Source organism: Brassica napus, chromosome C8, assembly GCF_020379485.1.
Source record: "Brassica napus cultivar Da-Ae chromosome C8, Da-Ae, whole genome shotgun sequence".
Classification (NCBI taxonomy): domain Eukaryota; kingdom Viridiplantae; phylum Streptophyta; class Magnoliopsida; order Brassicales; family Brassicaceae; genus Brassica; species Brassica napus.
In genome coordinates, this window is record NC_063451.1 from 2,223,203 (window position 1) to 2,243,280 (window position 20,078).

Consider the following 20,078-nt stretch of genomic DNA (forward strand, 5'->3'; position numbering starts at 1 on the left):
ACTCCCGCTCAGCTTTGAGCAGATTCCAAGCCAAGCTAAAGCTCCTCAAGTTCGAAATGAGACTCCTTAACAAGACTCACTACGGGAATCTACCAAACAAGACAAAGCTTGCATTTGAGGAGATGTGCCATTGTCAAACTGTGGTACTGCTGGATCCAACCCCTGTTACACTTGCTGCAGAAGCTGAGGCATCAGCGAGATGGAACAAGTTGGCTTCAATAGAGGAGAAGTTTTTTAGACAGAAGTCTTGCGTAAGATGGATGGGAGCAGGGGATCAGAACACGACTCTTTTCCACCGCTCAGTTCAGACTAGGAATGCTTCGAACTCCATTACAATTCTTGTCAATGAGGCGGGTGAAACGCTCACAAATCTTCCAGACATAAAGAAGGAGGCAGTCATGCATTTTCAGAATTTTTTCCAAGTGCAGGATATGGACTCTGAAGGTGACTCCCTCCCACTCCTATAGGAACTGTTATCGTATCGCTGCTCTGCTGGATCAGTTGCTAGTCTTGTAGCTCTGGTCTCAGCAGAAGAAATTGTTTCTGCCTTGCATGCTCTGCCAAGTGATAAGGTCTCTGGCCCAGACGGCTTCACCAAAGAGTTCTTCGTAGCAGTCTGGTCTATTGTAGGAAGGGAATTTGTTGTCTCAGTGCAGTCTTTCTTCTTATATGGATTCTTACCCACGGGAATCAATGTAACGACCCTCTCGCTCATACCTAAAACCGAAGGAACGCAGACTATGAAGGAGTATCGACCGATAGCTTGCTGCAACTTCTTGTACAAGATCATCTCAAAGATCCTTGCCTCTCGGCTCAAAGAAATTCTCCCAGAGGCAATAGAGCTAAATCAGACTGCTTTCATCAAAGGTAGACTACTCTTGGAGAATGTCCTACTAGCCACTGAGCTCGTGAGTGGCTACCACAGAACCATCAATTCCAATCGAGCTACGATAAAATTTGATATCTCCAAGGTGTTTGACACGGTTCGGTGGTCTTTTATCACATTTGTTCTGAAAGCCATGGGTGTACCTGCGCAGTTTATACTCTGGATTAGGGTTTGTATCTCAACAGCTGCTTTCTCGGTGTCGATCAATGGTAGTCTAGAAGGTTTCTTCACGAGTGCGAGAGGAATTCGACAAGGCTGCTCGCTTTCGCCTTATTTGTACGTCATACTGAACAATGTTCTGTCCAAGAAGTTGAATAAAGCAGCAGAAGCGCAGCAGTTTGATTATCATCCTCAATGCAGGGAAGTGAAGCTTACCCATCTTAGCTTTGCAGATTACATACTAGTATTCACAGATGGTACTAGCAGGTCACTCCGCGGGGTGTTGCAAGTCATGGATCAATTTGCTCGGATCTCTGGGCTACATATAAACGCCTCTAAGTCATCTATCTTTGCTTCTGGTCAGACTGTAACTCCTATGCTAAATGAGGCCGAGAGGTTAGGGATCAAGGCGGGGAAGCTACCAGTGGGGTACTTGGGCATGCCACTTACCACCAAAGCTCTATCGAAACAAGAGTATGAGCCACTCATTGATCAGGTGAGGGGAAGAATGTTGGCATGGAGAAACAAATTCCTCTCCTACGCGGGTCGACTACAGCTGATTAAATCAGTAATCTCAGGCATTATCAACTTCTGGAGCCAAGCCTTCATCTTGCCAAAGGCTTGTCTGAACGAATTAGAAAGTATGTGCAGCGCTTTCTTGTGGTCTGGCTCTCCTAACCAGACGCACAAGGCTAAAGTGGCATGGGAGGACCTCTGTTGTCCTCTAGAAGAAGGAGGATTGAGAATAAGAAATTTGCGCGATTCATCTAAAGTCTTTGCTTTAAGCCTAATCTGGAGGATCATCTCGAAAAAGAGCTTGTTGTGGGTATCATGGATACAACAGTACCTGTTGAGACAAAACTCTTTTTGGGACATTAGGGAGGATGCAAAGAGTTCTTGGATTTGGAGAAAGCTGTTAAAGCTTCGGTCGCTAGCATATCAGTTCACACGGGTTGAGGTCAAAGATGGGCGAAATGCTTTCTTTTGGTTTGATAATTGGTTGCAGAGTGGAAGACTTATTGACATTACGGGTGCAGTGGGTACTTGCTATCTTGGTATTGCCCGCAATGCTAGAGTATGTGAGGTGGTCACTCAAGCGCAGTGGAGTGTCAGAGGACATAGGATTCGGCATTTCCATGAGTTACATGCCCGCATTCAGAGAGAACCGGTCCCTGATGATCAACAAGGACAAGATGTGATCCTGTGGAAGCACTCCGATGACAATTTCAAACCATGGTTCTCTTCAGCGCGCACTTGGGATCAGATCAGGCAAAAGAAGGCCACAACTTTCTGGAACAAGAGTGTTTGGTTCATGCAAGGAGTATCGAGGTTCTCCTTTATAGTCTGGTTGGCTGTGAGGAACAGACTATCAACAGGAGACCGAATGAGAGCTTGGGGCATTCATCAAGGCTGTCCTATGTGTGGAGAGATGGATGAAACACGGGACCATGTCTTCTTCGTGTGTCCCTACTCTTTTACAGTGTGGGACAAGTTAGCTAACAGACTGAGCGGTAACAGAACAGATCCTGATTGGATGACCTCGCTGCAGTTTTTAAGCGCAAACAACCTGCAGATAATGGACAAAATACTGCTCAAGATGGTCTTTCAAGCCACCATCTACCATTTCTGGCAGGAAAGAAACCGAAGAAGGCATCAGACAGGCCATCGCACGGTTGATCAAACAGTCCGAGCCATTGACAAGGCAATGAGAAACAGAATCTCCTCTCTTCGCTACAGAGCTGATCATAAGTTCACTGGTTTGATGCAAAGACGGTTTGAAGTCTCAGCCAATACATAACATAATAAGATTCATCTTTTAGCCTTGTAAATTTGTTTTTTTAGGCCTATAAGTCTTTGTAAATGCTTATTCTTTTTGCCATGATCAATAAATTTCACATTTAATCAAAAAAATAAAATAAAATGTTTTGCACATTTTCTTCTGTGTGTCAGTTTGATCATAAAAACTTTTAAAGGTCTTTTTATGAGATTTGCTTTAAAAATGATAAAGGTTTTCTCGTAGCATTTCGTTCAAAAATCTTTTATCTGATGTCAGGCGATTTAGTTGTTCTTTTTTTACTTGTGGGAACTATTTTTCTTGAAATTTTATTTTTGTGATATTTATAGATATTTTAATATTTCATTTTACTAGTAAAACTTTTAGTGGAACTTAGAGTAATGCAGTGTTTAGTGTAGATATTAAATATTTACTCACTAGTAGAAATCTACCGCATAGCCACTACAACACCGTGGCTATGAAAAAAAAAGCCACGTTTCTAGATCAAAAATTTATTGTGGCTATAGCTTTGTGGCTAAAAAAACCGTAGCTAAACGTGGCTGTCAGCCACGATTTTACCATGATACTTTCGTGACTATCTTAGCTACGATTTTGCCACAGATTAATCGTGGAAAGGTATAGCCACTATTTTGTAACATTTTTTTCGTGGCTATTTAGAATAAAAAATTAAAAAAAAATTAAAAACGAAATGGACATTTAATAATATATAATAAAATACAAACAATATATATAAAATACAATAAATCCGGCAAATCCCGACGTCCTCGTCTGACCACCTCCGATGGTGTCTCCGGCTTCTTGTGTTCTCCGGCTTTCTCTTCTTCTTCTTGCTCAGCACCACCGGACCACGACAGCACGCACTACCACACCATTCCTCCGGTGATAGCCCACCCATCCGCGTCTCCGGTGATAGTCGTGCCACTCCACCACCAACCAAACCACCAGGAGATCTTCTGCCTCCTCCACCGCACTCTGTCGCCGTCTCGTGTCCTCCGTCGCCGTCTATCTTCTCACCCTTCTCCATTCGTAGCGGTCGTCTGTGTAAAGAAGAAAAAATTAAATCTTTTGAAAAACAGAAGAAACCCTAGAGAAATTACAGATTAGAAATTTGAGTTTGTGAGAAGAGATTTGTGTACCTTCATTCGTGATGATTTGTTGATGAAATCGGTTACGACGAAGAGCTTAAGACCAGAGTCACCTTTCACGGCGAGTAACCCTTCACATCGAGTCACTTCTTCTGCGACCATCGTCATCACCCTCCACGGAGACTCTCTTCTTCTGTGACCTTCATCATCATCATAATCACCCTTAACCGCAAGTTAATTTGTGTGCAAGAGGAGGGGAAGAAACGTGAAAGAAGAGGAGAAGGAGACCTGAAAGAGAGGATCGAATTGTGTGGTGCTAGATCTGTCTGGCCAATGACAAAGAAACACAAAAAGAATCAATGTAGACCATTGATTAATTGTAACCAATGGTTAGATTTGCTATCCGAGCACTCTTGTTTTTAACCAATAAGAAACTAGGGCGGAGATTGTTATTTACATTTTTTTTAGTTTTATATAGAGTGTTATGAAGTGTTAGAGATTAAAGTTTAAGGATTAAATATTTAAGTGTTAAGGATTATATAATAATTAATAGTTGGTGATTTAGTTTATAATAAAAAATTGAAGTTTAAATCTATTTAAAAAAATTGGTTATAAAATTTGGAAAATATAAAGTTTGGAGTTTGTGTTTCAAAAAAAAAAACTTGGAGTTTAGAGTTAATTAATTAAAATATGGTTAAGTTTAAAGTTTGGAGTTTGAAGAATATGATTACATTTATAAATGTTAAAGTTAAATCATTGAAAGTATGTATGTGTTAGGAAATTTGGAATATATAAGGTTTTAGGTTTAGAGTTTAAAAGATATATGGTTATATTTAAGAGTTGGACTATGAAAAATTATATATAATTTATGATGTTAAAGTTATATAATGGAAAGTATAAATGTTTTGGAGTTTATAGTATATAAAGTTTGGGTTTAGATTCAACGGTTAATGGTTTAATGTATGATATAGGATTTGGATATAATGTATTTGCTGTTGTAGAGTTTATTATTAAAATTTAGAGTTTAACATTGAAATTTATTTGTAGCTTAAATATATTAGAGTTTTTGATTTAAATTATAAGATTGAAAAAATTGGATATATAGTTTTATATGTATGTTTAAGTGTATGGTTTAGGGTATATAATTGGAGGTTTGGATTAGGGTTTGTACACTGCCATGACAAAAAAGTGGCTATACAGTGGCTAGTAATATAGCTACTGAAACAATAGTGGCTATAACCGTGGCTATGTCTCTTCCCACGAAAACTTCGTAGCTAAATCGTGGCTAACGTAGCCACTTTCTTGCTTCGTGGCTATTATGTGACTTTTTTTTTGGTTAATCGTGGCTAATTGTTAACCGTGGCTAATTCGTGACTGAGTCCTGGCTTTCTTTTTATAGCCATGGTTTTACAGTGGCACTACCGTGGCTATGCGGTAGATTTTTACTAGTAAATTTATAATGAGTTACCAGCGACTCATAGCAAAGTTTATAAAAGAAGTTTCCTTTTTTTTTTAGGAACATAAAAGAAGTTTCTTCAAACATTAATACATTAAATGTAGGCAATTTAGTTAATAACTAAAACTTTTCATACATTATTACAACATTGTTGTTCTTTTTTTTACAACATTGTTGTTCTGGAAGTGTTTTTAGGGTTTAAACTTCTGGCTTGTAGGAGAAGCCATTAACAGTGAGACCACCATCAATAAAAATGGTTTGTCCTGTTATATAAGAAGCTGCAGGGAGACAAAGAAACGTAACCAGCGAGGCAACCTCACTCGGCTCACACGTACGGCCTAATGGGGTTCTTGAGCAGATAGCTTCAGCATATTTCTTGTCATCAAGACGCTGAAATTAAAGTCCAACATTAAACCAAGATTCATGTAAAAAGAAGAAGATAAAACGTTTTAGCTTACATCTTGGGCAAGAGGAGTTCTAGTCACCCAAGGAGCTACAGAGTTAGCCCTTATGCCATCACTTGCCCATTCACATGCCAAGTTTCTTGCCAATTGATTCATGCCTCCTGCATTTGAACGTGCTTAGATGTGTATAGACATCATTTAAAAAAACAGAATTATGCAATGTGTTATGAACCTTTTGTTAAGCTGTATATGGATACGGTACCGGCTGATACAACCCCACATACTGAAGACATGAACACAATGCTACCAAATCCAGATGCCTTAAGTAAAGGATGGGCCAATTGAGATAAATGATAAGCAGACTCCAAATTGGTAGCTATTTGACTTGAGAAATCTTGTGCTGTAAACTCTGTAGCCGGCTTTGACGTAAGGGTACCAACATTGTTGATCTGTATTATAAAGTAATGATAGTGATTGACTCCATAGAGAAAAGAGGCACCAACAAAACTTAGGCTCGAAATGGTGACAAAAAAAATGAATGAGAATTATGATTTTTTTATCATTCTTTATAATTTACACCATTTACAAAAAATATTTGTTACCTATGATTCCTTAACATTCTTTTACATTTAAGGAATAATAGACTATTTATTCTTTATCAAATTTGGACAAGAACATAAATAATAGATATTCCTACTATTTTATTTCTCTTCATTTTTTACTTTTTTTTATTTTGCCAGTTGAGCCTTAGGATTAACTTACAAGGATGTTGAGTTTGCCACTGAATAGAGAAGAGACAGTCTTCATCAACTCATCTCTCTGAGGTCGAGAGGAAACATCACAGACTGAGCCAGTGACTTGATACCCTTTGGCTTTCCATTCATTTAAGCATTCATCAAGCAGAGTTTGGTCTCTGGCACACGTGTGAACTCTTGCACCAAAACCAGCAAGTTCCTCCACTATCGCATACCTGAAGTTACAAAACCAAATTCCTCAAGCATTCATGCATGTATCAACCTTACTTTGTGTCTTAAGATGAAAGCTAAGAAACAGAGCATTTTGGAGTAAGAAGACGAACCCAATTCCCTTGGTTCCACCGGTTACAAGACCTGTCATACCTCGAAGACTCCACCGGCTATCCATCGTAAAGTATCAGTCAGAATACGTAAGAAAAAGAAAAGAAAAAGAAGTGATAAGATCTGTGAGCTCTATATATGAAACATGTGGTTGAAAATTTGTTTAGAAAAAGTAAGCAACGTAAGAGACGAGAGAACACAACTGGGCCTCTCGTTTTGTGTCTCGCTTGAAACACGTGGCAACTACGACACCGATACTCTTCCCTTAGATTTATGTGAGAATTCATCAATTAGAGACAAGTTGCTGTGTCTGACAAAACAGTTGTGTCTGTAAACTAATCCAAAAACAAGCTTATTCCATGCTTATGGTAAAGCTTAACGAAGTAGAAAACAAACATTGAAACAGAAATAGCTCACTGAGCTTTATAGTTCCTAGAAACTATCCCGGGCTACGCCCGGGTTTTTTCTATAATTTTAGTTAAATTTATAACTCTAAATTTGTATTTGTAAATGTACATTAAAACCTATCATAAAATACCAATTAATAGAAAAATCAAATTATTTATTTATTCGTTGTTCTTTTTCAATGAATTTAAAATGGTTAAAACTTACAATTGTTGTGTAGTTCATTAGAAATTGTATATAATATGAAGTTTGTGTTTAAAAAAAAAAGTGTTTAAAAAAATGGTCAAAAATAGACTGACAGTTATTTAACTTTAATAATGTTCAATTTTTTATTTTATTGATTATTTTTAATGTAAAATAATTAAATTCACAAATGATTTAAACATTGTTATTTTAGAACTATTGAGTTCACATTTATAGGTCTTCCGTCTTCAAAAGGAACTACAAAGCTACTTATTAACCGACTTCTTACTTGGTCTATTTCAATTGATAAATTAAGTTCATCGGTCTAACTAAGTATACAGCTACGCAATCTTGGTTATGATACATTTTGAAAATGTTTTATAAGTGACTGAAGAAAAATAATCTCTAGAAAAATTGTTAAATGCCATTAATGAGATCTCGGTAGAAATAAAGTAAATGAAATCTGAAATCTATAGTCTTTCTAAGCCAAACCCGGGTTCGAATCTCCACAAAAGCAGCCAGTTTTTTCTTTTTCAAAAAGAAATTGATTAACATTGTTTCTGACTTTAACAAACAATTATTTAAATCTGTTACTTTTTTATACTAAGTCGAACCATCTTCTGATAGAGAATAAGTTGAGTCGAAATATCACAAAAACTAAAAAAGAGTATTATCCTCCAAAACGGGGCATAGTTCATGAGAATACAATACAAATGAAAAATAGGACACAAACTAAACCAAACCAAATAACGGCCATGACTGCAAATTAAGAAACACAACTTTCTCTCAAAAACCTGACTCTTTTTTTTTTCTTAAATAAGTTAAGATTCTTTGCCGGAAAATAAGATCCCTCACTCTTGCTTACTTAGTGAGGAAACTATGCTTGCTATTATTTCTTGGCATTGTCCCCATCATCACTTGTTAAATAAACGTTCTTCATCTTTGCCACTGGCTTTTATTTTTTTCTTTTTGGTTGTAAAACATCTAACGTTTGTCAGTAAAAATAACATCTAACGGTTTACGCTTTTCCTCAAGTATCGAAACATTACCTTTGGTATTGATAGTTGATACAAAACTATAAAACAATAGTAATTATGTGAATGCCACTTCATAATCATTCTTCAGGAATTATTATTGTCAATCATCAATCATCATTCATTTTAGTCAGACCAACCCAATATATGATTTGGAGGAACTTGAAAACAACATTCATACCTCAGTTACACAGTGCTATGTTCTTGTACGTCAATATCTTTGATCCTAGTCCTGTGCATTCATCCAAATTTATGTACCTAATTCTGTTTAATGCAATTTTGTTTATTAGAACGGAGAGACCCCACTGCAGTAGTTGGTATGGTAATTATCTTTCCATGCAAAATTCACTTTACTCCTTTAGTGTTAAAACCATTCTATGAGAACGACCACAACCCGTTTCTTGATTTTCATGCTGCATAATTCTAAGAAAAGAAAAAGCAATTTATTAGTTTATTTTTAGTGTATTTTGTCTCTTAAAGAACAAATGACAGAGGCAAAAACTTTGATGCATTCGCTTTTATTTCCCTTTCTTGGGGTGTCTTTGCTTTATTTTCCTTAACATATTAATTTGAATTTGTATATATGCTCTTCTTCGTTGATATCGTCCTCATTATCATCATTGTACGTCATCCATCTCAAGGTCGTTTGCGGCAGCAGCCTCACCTATGAACCACGAGACACATGGAAGATGATTTTTTTATTTAATGGGTTGATCTATGTGATACACAGTGCACATACTCAGATCCTGAAACTAAAGTAACATGCAAAGAGAACTAAAGATAACATACAAAGGTACAAACCCGATATCATAGTCGTGCTCCATTTGCCCTTGGTAAAACTGCTCTTGGGGAAGGTCATACCATGTCTACATCAGGATCCTACTCGTCATCAGGAACTTGAGGTGGACTGAAATAATTGGAGAAACTCCCCCTCTCCTCAGTCTTAGTGATGGGATTTGTGAGTTTGTGATTTTGGATCCCTTCTTTGGCTTATTTTTAGGACCTTCTGATCCAAACATTCTATAGGACACCACGCAATCTCCGTCCTGTACAATAGTTAAGGATCAGAAAATCATTTTTCTTACGGAAAAAAATGGCAAATACATGGGAAAAGAAAAAGATCACCCAATGGCCTTCTCGAGGATTGAATCATCTTCTTCAATCATGTGATTTGTCTTATTCACCACAGTGTTTTTCAAGTAAGGGTTCTGAGCAAAGAAAAAGTGGAGCTTGAACTCTTTTGAAGGAACTTGATGTTTTACCCAAGTGTCAAAGGAATAAATAAAATAAAATGTATTTTGAAGGAATATATCTATAAGATTCAACGCATATGTATTAAGATTATATACCTATGTTGCATTTGGAGAGGAGGGGGGGGGGGGGGGGGCGCGTTAGGTTCTCTCCATGTTTTCCCATCCAAACTTTCTCGAATGCAGGGTCGCAAGTTCTTCAAGAAGCTATCGTATACATTCTTGAAATGGAAATTTTTAGAATCAGATATAATAAGCCAGTTATACTTAAAAGAGACTGGCCAAACAAAGGATTCTGTGATAAAAATCGAAGAGTCATATGGACCAAGCTACTACTTCACAAAAAACCAACATTAAAGGTTACCTTGGCGATTCTCCGCTCAATATGCGAGCTGCGTTTGTTGCTCTCCGCTCATTAGACATATAGGAGAAATTGCTTTCTTCATATGACCAATCTACATAGAAGTTAAATTCCATATAAAATGAGGTGAAGTTGGAGTACGCTATCAACTAATAAAGTATCTGAAATTGTATTTATGAGTGAAGAAGAGTAGGAACAATCTACAAACTACACAAGCTAAGGAGTAAAACATTTGGAATGAAGAAAAACTAACCTTTATCCAGCAGTTTCAATATCTCCTCAAAAGTTTTTTCTTGCTTTGGTGAGAGTTCTCATGTATACGTTTGCTACACGATTTCTTCAACATCCTTCTTCATGTTTAGACAATTGAAGAGAAGACTAAATCAGAATTCAGAACGATTGATTTGACGATTAAGTTTGTAACACTAACAGATACAACAACAATTATTACCTCTCCTTCCTCAATAGCATCTTCCTCCATGTCCCATGAAATACCATCAGCCGTGGATGCTTGCTGTCTTCCTCGGCGAAGTGGCTTGTTGTTCCGACAGCTACTGTCTCAACTTAGCTACTGTTATTAACTGCAAGTGTTGATAGTAAAACCCAACATCAGAGGCACATCAACAAAAAGTAACGAACAAAAAAAGTTTTTAAAAGTTAGCGATTAACAAAACAAATTCCAACACGTAGCCTCTACAATATCAGTGTGACTTATACCTGTATGAAATGCCAGAACATATCTATTTTGCTTAATTATTCCTCTGCACCGGTCGGTGTTTCATTTACCATTCGTTGTGATAAGATGCTGCATGTTCAGATCGTGTGACGGATAAGGGAAGTGAATGAATTACTAATCAAATAGATGAATACAGTTATTGAGAAAACAAAAAAAACACATTTTAGTGGTTTTGATGTTTCTTTACATAGATCTCACTTGGAGGTGGAAATAGCCTTCTTAGTATCCATGGAAGAGGTGGAACCGGTGTTGCTTAAATCAACCGTGCAACTGATTTCGCGGGAGCCTTCATCAGGGATTTAAACGGTGCTTTGGTGGTGGATTTCTCTGGTGATTTTGGGCTGGTAATCGCCTTCTTGATGCATTAGATTAGGTCTGGGATCAGTGGGACTATATATACATGGAGATTGGGGGAGATGAATGGTTTTTTTGTTCGTAAATGTAACTAATGGAGGAATACGTTATACAGGCGAATCGGGTTTTAGGATTGCGTTGATATTTTAGACGGTAAAGGATACGAACAGAGACGTCCACATCAGTGACGTGGCCAAAAGTTCTTCTTCCTTCTGATTGGTTAATTTAATTTGCTGAGTTGGACATCTTCTCGGCTCACGATATCGCCTTTTTAGCATTGTAAGATGGTCTTTATTATGTACCTGAACCCTAGCGGCAAACGCATTGTTCTTTTTTGATAAATGGATAACTTTCTTGATTTTACTTGAGAGCAGCAATAAAGAACAAAGACAGTTTAAAGTCCATTCTCAATTCTTGTTTCATAATTTTTTTTGTAACACCAACTCTTGTTTCATATATATACCCCTTGTTCGGAAACTCGCTAGGCACTACGCGTGCGGCACACCCAGGCCTAGCGATTTATTAAAAAAAACGGAAAAAAATCGGGGAGTACGCGGGGAGAATTTTTTGTACTTTTATATGTATTATACTCCATTTTTATGTATATTACCAATTTTTATGTATGATACATGTTTCTTTTACATTTATAATACATGTTTATGTAAAAAAAATTGGTATGACCATGTTAATATCAATTGGATAGAGTAATTTGAAGCTGGTGCAGTGGTTGGCGTGTTGGGTTATACACTTCAAGTTATAAATGGAGGGTGAATTGGTAATTACAACTTCATCTTCTCCCATGTGAAAATCTGTATTTTAAAACAGTTGATCAAAAAAAATTTGCCTTAGAACATAAAGATAATATGTGAAAAGATCTTGATTCAATTTATTTTGGACTAAAACACTTGAGTTGCTTTCAAAACGAAGCTGATAGTTCTCAAAGTCGTAGTTTTCTGTGGAAATACAATTATTTAACTTCTCGATGAATGAATGAAATCAGTATAATAGCAGAAAGGGTTCTGGGCTTCGTGTGTTTAAAATACATGAACGTAATCGGTTTGACAATTAACTCGGCGATTTGTGTTATAAATCGGTCAAGGCGGACAAAACACGGTGCACCGCCTGGCATCACCGAAGAGACCCAATTCGCCACGGTAAGGTCACGAGTTGGGAGTACTCGGTCGATTAATCAGCAACGCGGGCGCGTTTTTGAACAAGGTATATACCTAAGAGCATGATTATTGCTGGTACCACTAATTGGGTTCTTAGGGAATAATATAATAATAAAGTACACTTAAGAACTTTTCTTAAGAAACATGTTGTTTTAAATGCTCCAATGGTTGTTTCTTAAGGAAGGGTTCTTATAAAAAAATTAAAGATTAAATTTTTTTATTAAATATAATGTAGTGAAAGATAACATTTTAAACATAGATTTTAAAATAAAAACTTAAAAACATAAAAAAAAAAGATTACAAAAAAAAAAAAATTAAAAGATGCATCGAAGCTTAGTTGTTGTCTTGATCACGTCCAAATTTACGCCATATATTTTCAACCAAATCATTTTTGAGTTGTTGATGCACTTGTCTATCACGAATTCTAGTTCGGACACCCATCATATTGGCGATATTTGTAGGGATATTTGTAGAATAGTTGAGATCGACATGAGAACTTCTGTTGCCTTCTCCTTGTTAGAAATCTGAAACATCAAATTGAGTGTATTCATCTCGTTCGTTTTCTACTATCATATTATGGAGTATGATACATGCTCTCATAATCTTTCCAATCTTGATTTTATCCCAAAACAGTGCTGGATTTTTGACAATGGCAAATCGAGCTTGCAAGACTCCGAAAGCACGCTCGACATCTTTTCGGACAGCTTCTTGACGTTGAGCAAATAAAGTGGTGGCTTTCGGTCCTTGTGGAATTAGAATAGATTGGACAAAAGTTGTCCATTTCGGATAAATACCATCGGTGAGATAGTAAGCCAAATGATACTCTCTTCCCTCGACCGAGAAATTAACTTGCGGAGCTTGACCATTTATTATGTCATCAAAAACAGGTGAGCGCGATCAAGGACATTGATATCATTTAAAGTACCTGGAGGTCCAAAAAATGCATGCCATATCCATAGATCATAAGCAACCGCCTCTAAAACGATTGTGGGTTTTCCTGAGCCACGAGAATATTTTCCTTTCCAAGCCGTGGGACAATTCTTCCACTCCCAATGCATACAATCGATGCTTCCTATCATCCAGGGAAATCCATGAAGCTCTCCAATATGAAGTAGACGTTGAAGATCATCTGGTGTTAGTCTTCTAAGATACTCATCTCCGAACAAGTTTATTATTCCGTCTACAAAATGTTCCACACTTAACCGAGTAGTAGTTTCACCGAGCCGGAGGTATTCGTCGACCGTATCAGCCGATGTACCATATGCCAACACACGAATAGCTGCTGTACACTTTTCAGTGTAGAGAGACCAAGCCTTCTGATACCGTCTTTCTTTTGTCGAAAGAATTGAACTTCATTGGAGAGGCGATCAACAATATGCATGAACAATGGTTTGTTCATTCGAAATCGGCGTCGGAATATATTTTCAGGATATGTAGGAGTTTCACTGAAATAATCATTCCACAAACGGAGATGACTTTCTTCACGATTTCTTTCAATAAAAACTATTTTTTTCCTTGTCTTCCTTTCATCTTCCTGATCAGCATAATGATTAAACAGATTTTCGAATGTTTGGTCGAAAGTTTGATCAAAAATTTCATCCATTGACTCCTCAAAAGTGTTATTATGAGATGAAGATGCCATATCTGTTTTAGAAAATAGAAGGAATAGAAGGAGGAGATTGGGAATAAGAGATAACAAGAAGTTCAAGGACTTTGGTAAAATGATAGAATTTTTTCAGACAAACAAGAACGAGAAGTAATAAGATAGAAGGAACAGAAGGAGGAGATTGGGAATAAGAGATGATAGAATTTTTTTGATCAAACAAGAACGAGAAGGAGAATGGCTTTTCTAAAAATGAATTCGGTTCATACAATGTTAAATATACAAGCCTTTAACAAAATATACAAACTCTCGTGACACTAAAATATACAAACTCTCGTGACCCCAAATAATACAAGGTGACGCTACAATACAATACAAACTGTGCTGACACAAGAAGAATACAAGGTCACGCTTCATCCCGTGAGTTTGCTTCAGTCCGTGAGACACACAGGTATTCTCTCCTTCACACTGACACCAAAGACTTCGCTTCAGTCCATGAGACACACATGTATTGTCTCCACTACACTGACACACAAGACTTCGGTTCACTCCTCCCCTGCATTTGACGCAAGACATTAAACGCAAACACAAAATATATTGGTAGCTCTTGTTTATGAACATTAAACTCAAACACCAAAGATTTATAGAAAGATCTCAACCGAACAACAAACTTACTTCAAAGAAGAGAACTACATTAGCCACCATCCGAGAACATAAGAAGATCAAGAACAAGCACAAGAACAAGGTTTAACATTACATAACTAGAGAACAAGAACAAGGTTTTACATTACATAACTAGAGACAATACAAAGGACTTAAACTCGATGACAATACAAAAAATAACACACAAAGGACAGTGGTTCAAACATACAACAAGTCAGTGATCAGCTTCTTCTTCAGAGATTCCTCGGAGTCAATTAGTGGTCCTTCTTTTCCAATAAGACTGTCAAGCAGAGACATCTTGGACAGCATTTCTTTGACGGAAAGATCATGTTGTTTAATGGACCACATCGTCTGAAACTTAGGCAGAGGTATCTCATCAGACGTCGTCTTCTTACCCCGCGCCTTAGCTGCCTTCACACCGGTGGTCGATTGCTTGCTTCATCAGCTTCAGACGTGTTAGTTTCAGTAGCGTGAGAGGTTGAAGATTGTGCACCGTCCTCATACTTCCTCTTCCTTGAGCTTCCTTCGTTTTTAGAGCTTGAAAGATCACACCATTTCTGGTCGTTGCGCAGCTCCATAAACGCATGCTCAAGGTTGAACTTCTTCTTATGGTTGTTGTAGTAGATCTCATGTGCTTTCTTCAGAACGTCATTGTCATTTTGTCCGCTTGTTTTCTCCCTGGTTGCAGCCTCGTAAGCTCCACAAAACTTGCACACCAGGTCGTTTATCTTCTGCCAACGTTGCTTGCAGTGGCTTGGCACTCTCCGTTCGCAGCCTGCAACCTTTGGGCTTGCCGCGAAGTAGGCTCCAATTCGCTTCCAGAAATCACCTGAACGCTGCTCATTTCCAACCACCGGGTCTTTACTTGTGTTCAGCCATGCGCTTATGAGGACAATGTCATCTGTAGGCGTCCATGTGCGGCGTTCTCTACGCTCTACAAAAGTCTCTTTACTACGTTGAGTGGCCTTGAAGGGAACTTGTGAATGACCGAAGACACTTTCTTGTTGACTGGTTAGAAGATCAACAAAATTTGATCCGTTCCTATATGGATTATAATCCATATCAGAATGTTTCATAAGGAGAAAAGAAAGAGAAGAAGAAGATGAACGAAAGTGTTATGATGGAAGAGAAGAACAAGAGAAAAGATTGTGTTTAGAGGGAAGAGATGGTGAACAAGAGGAACGTTAATAAAGAGAAGAGGGACTTGACATATATCTAACAACCATCGACTCATTCATCACTCTACACCACCTAACCATAACTTCTATTTATTACTAACACAACCATAATCTACCACTTACCTAAACATTTATTACACACTTAACCGAGCCTAACAACAATCAAATGACTTTACTTAATCGAAACAGATCAAAGAGAAATGTGGATTTTACCTGTTTGGCAATGGTTGTGCTTTATTTCTTCACGTTGGTCATGTCTCGTTATGCAGCCAACTTAAGACAGACACACATAAACGAATCAAAGAATGGAAGGATTTATATATTATTTTGATCTAAACTGTTTTCCATTCTCAAAGAATCTAGATAATCACACATGTTCACCTAACAAGAATCTACTACACCATTACGAACATGAAGTTATAGACATGATGATCATGGCAAGGAAATTTTAAAATTGAGTCACACAAAGCAGAAAAAATGTCGATCAACATCTCTTTTTCAGTTTCGTGAATTGTATAAACAGAGAAAACAATCGAGAAGAACACGATGGATCAAAATCAAAGACATGCAAAAATGAGAATTTCAAAGAAGAAAGTGAGTTTACCTTTCAATTAAACTCAGCAACAACCGCCGATTCGCAACGACGGGAGAGCCACCCATTGACTCCATCGAGGATAGCCACCGGTATACTTCGACGAGAGCCACCAAGATTCGTCGAAGAGAGTCACCGAGATTCGTCGAAGAGAGCCACCGATTCTCGAGGAGGGGAGAGCCACCGATTCTCGATGAGGTGCGACCCAACGATTCTCAGGCATCGACGAGAATCGCCGACGAGATTCTTCGTCGAGGGAACCTCCGAAACTCTTCGGGGAAGAGAGAAGCTCTGCGAGTCGTCGCGTTGAAGTTTTGTTTTGCTCCCAAAATGACCAATCCAATGGCGTTAGAATACGCGTCCCACAAGAAGTGCATCTTCTTGGTCTTGATTAAGGCCCGCCTCTTAAGTTAATTGGTATTTTTCATTTATTTTAATTACTCTTTAAGTTAAGAACCATACTTAGAACCACCAATAATGATGCTCTAAGGCCATCAGCAATCGTAAAAAATTCACTTAAATCTCTTGAGTTATATTTTAACATTAAAATAATAGTGTCCATTATAAAGATGACACCTATGGAGGATATTTTCAAATTCTAGCTATGCCACGTTGGTTAAGAAAATCAACCTATCAGGAGCTTCCAAATCGCCACGTCATTTCATCTTTCATTCGATACAGACCATTCATGTGGGCTTTGAATTGGCCCATTTCAAGCTCATCTCTCCCAGACCTCAGGTTCATTGCAATTGATAGTTTACCACTCTTCTCCTTCGTTTTCACCGTTTCATCTTTTCAAGATTCTGCAGTTCATCGTTATCAACCCACTCTAAAACATTCAATTATGTTTTTATTCCTTTCTTCATGATTTCGTTTCACCTTCTTTGTTTTTCCTCCTATATAAATTTCTTCATCTAATCTTTCATTACAACCTCCACAAAAGAAGACAAAGCTTTGATATTTTAAATCCACCGCAAAGTTTCCTTTTACTCTATATTTTAAGATTTTTATTGGATATATATAGGGAGCTGATGGTTTTGAAATCGTTCACAAGCTCGATCTATGTCCGTTGGTAGTTTTAGAACAAGTAGAGCTGTTGAAGTTCTTGCTGTGGTGATATGAGGCTCCTCCTCCAACACTTCTTAATCCCACCATCTCCGCCCCCTACCAAACGCAATTATTGTGTAAAGGTATAAATTCTTTTTGAATTTAGAGATAACCTTCTGGGTTTTTATTTCCATAATTTGGTTCTAGATTAATTCTGCAAAGTTGCCACCTTTGGGCTATACAGTTTACAAATCATGGTTCCATGGTTCCTTCTTTTAATTGTTTTCAGATTCTTCGAACATAATATGATGACTTGGAGTCGGTTTCGTCGCAAAAGGTTCGAGCTTTTTTTACCAATTAATATAAATAGCTGTAAAGATCATGAGACGTGTTAACTCTGAACCAGTAAAAATCATATTACATTAAAAATTTCTTGCTTTAATTATGAGTCTATGAACAAGTTTTGTCTTTTACCATATATATTGGAGTTCCCATGATACAAACATATTTTTATGCTTGGTTAATTCTATTTAAAATCTGAATGTTTTCATGTATTAGCTGCAAGTTTGACCATAAGTTTCTTTTCAACAGATGGTGTTTAAAGGAGTACGTCAGCTAAAAAACTGGTAGTGAACTCTGTAACTGACTAACTGGGGAGGTAGCAGCAGAGACATAAGCCATAAGGTACCAGTTCCTAGGCGTGACCTAAATTAATATCTTCTTTGAATAATTCAGTAAGTCACTTTAAGTGGCAGAAATGTAAAGAAAAGTTGATGATGTGGATCCCAAGTTCGAAATTGCATTCTCGTGCCGTGTAGGATGTATTGATGAAGGGCAGTTCAAGAGGCCTTAGAGAAAATCACAACACAGCATATGCAGCTAAGCGGGGCTAAGGTAAAAACAATTTTGTTCAATATACACTAACGTTCAGATATATATTTCAGGTGGCGAGAAATACAAACATCCTTCACCAAAACTGATGGCACATAATCTTTTGAGGAAAAGAACAGCGTACAAAAGTCTGTTTCAGCGACTTGGTATAAGTACAATGAACGAAAAAAAACTTTCCTATCATTAATTTGACTGAGAGAATTCTTTTGTAAACCCCGCTTGAATGGATCGTTACTCAGTTTTGTTGTTGTTGCAGTCACTGAAGTTCTTTGCTTACCAGAGAAAGTACCATTGAAGATATGAAGGAGTTTGGTAGATCTTCAAGACTCCGCTTTTGAGTAATGTTGATGCAAATTATGTTCTTTAGCTGGATCACATTATTTTTTATTTACTGTGGTACTATATGAATTACTCAAATGAGAAGCTTGGCAAGTATCGTCGGTCGCCTAGATCTACCTTGAAGTACTGGAGGAGCAACTATAGTTGCAACACCGAGGAGGAGAATGACGAGGGAGTATAGAATAACTTTATCCAAACTATTTTTGAACTCTCTGTTTTTCATATTTTTTTTATATAATGAATAATGAGTTGTGAAGTTGAGGCACTCTCCTTCCAAGCATGTGTTGCGTTTTCGTAATTTAAAAGTTGGGTTTTAAATTTTTAATACAAAGTAAGAGTTATGTTTGTTATTGTGATCAGCACCTTTTACATTACTTTATTTTCGTGTCTTTTCATTTGTTGTCGACGTTTGGATGAATAAAGAGGCGAGCAGGCCATTAACTTGGATCACACTACAACAATATTGATCTCGAAGTTTAGACCCTTCTCATACCATACAAACACGAGTTCCTTATTAGACATCTCCCTGCTCTCTTTTTTCTGCTAAAATAGGGAAAAATTAATTTTCCCGTTCTTGGGCGCTCACATTATCTTCAAAGACTTTAGATTCCTCTCAGTTGTGCACCCTGCTTTACCAAAACTCTGACCTCTTTTACAAGTCAACAAGTCATCATGGGACATCATACATCTATCATATATATACACAAAGAAAAGTTCAAACAGCATATTTAATAATGTGTACATTTAAAGAAAACTTTATATATAAAGCTATCATTAATTTTCATTCATATATATGAAGTAAAAGTATCATCAAACTCATATCTAACTTAAAAAAATTCAAATTTTAAACTGGATAGTATACTGCAGATATTAGAATATAAAAATCTTTTTCTTCAATAATATTACGTATAAAAATAGAATTGAGGATTGCGGCTAACTAAACAAATAAAACAAACTAGATCTCGATCCACGCAACCGCGCGGGTTTTTGTTTTCATTATTTTTATATAAACATTTTGTTTTCAATTCTAAATTGGTATATATTATAATATATATGTGTCTATCAATTTTTAAAACATGATAAATTTACGGTATATTTTTCATTGAATTGATTGTTTCAAACTTTCACATGTATTTGTATCTTATTCAATATATTTTTTTTTGGATTATTATTTCATTATTAAAATCGTAACTATATATATTAATATTAGTAAAATATTGTTTTACTGTCATATTCAAAGATATTGTAACATTTCACAAATTTAGAAAGTTTTTAAGAAATTATACTTTTCCCTTCATAGATTTATATTATCGAGTAAATAATTAAACATTTAGTTTTTGTTTAATGTTTAAAATAAACTATATAGTTTGAAATTTGTTTTCATTGGTTTAAGGTAGTAAAGATTAATC

At 36.8% G+C, this 20,078-nt stretch overlaps 2 protein-coding genes and 1 long non-coding RNA gene across 3 annotated transcripts; 1 reads left to right on the top strand and 2 right to left on the bottom strand.

The window, feature by feature from the left end:
* Positions 1-5,411: 5,411 nt before the first annotated feature.
* LOC111208497 (tropinone reductase homolog At1g07450) lies at positions 5,412-7,252 on the bottom strand. Its single transcript, XM_022707541.2, has 5 exons — positions 6,864-7,252; positions 6,548-6,755; positions 6,018-6,234; positions 5,840-5,946; positions 5,412-5,771 (listed from the first exon to the last, which is right to left on the bottom strand). Exons 1-5 carry the CDS (start codon positions 6,926-6,928, stop codon positions 5,580-5,582), a joined length of 789 nt encoding a protein of 262 aa, XP_022563262.2. The 5' UTR covers positions 6,929-7,252; the 3' UTR covers positions 5,412-5,579.
* Positions 7,253-15,035: 7,783 nt separating this feature from the next.
* LOC111208983 (glutathione S-transferase T3-like) lies at positions 15,036-15,683 on the bottom strand. Its single transcript, XM_022708678.2, has one exon. The coding sequence runs from the start codon at positions 15,681-15,683 to the stop codon at positions 15,036-15,038; it is 648 nt and encodes a 215-aa protein (XP_022564399.2).
* Positions 15,684-17,824: 2,141 nt separating this feature from the next.
* On the top strand, positions 17,825-19,068 carry LOC125591431. The gene is made up of 3 exons (XR_007327411.1): positions 17,825-18,123; positions 18,258-18,476; positions 18,587-19,068. It is a non-coding gene; the product is annotated as an uncharacterized LOC125591431 (long non-coding RNA).
* Positions 19,069-20,078: the final 1,010 nt, after the last annotated feature.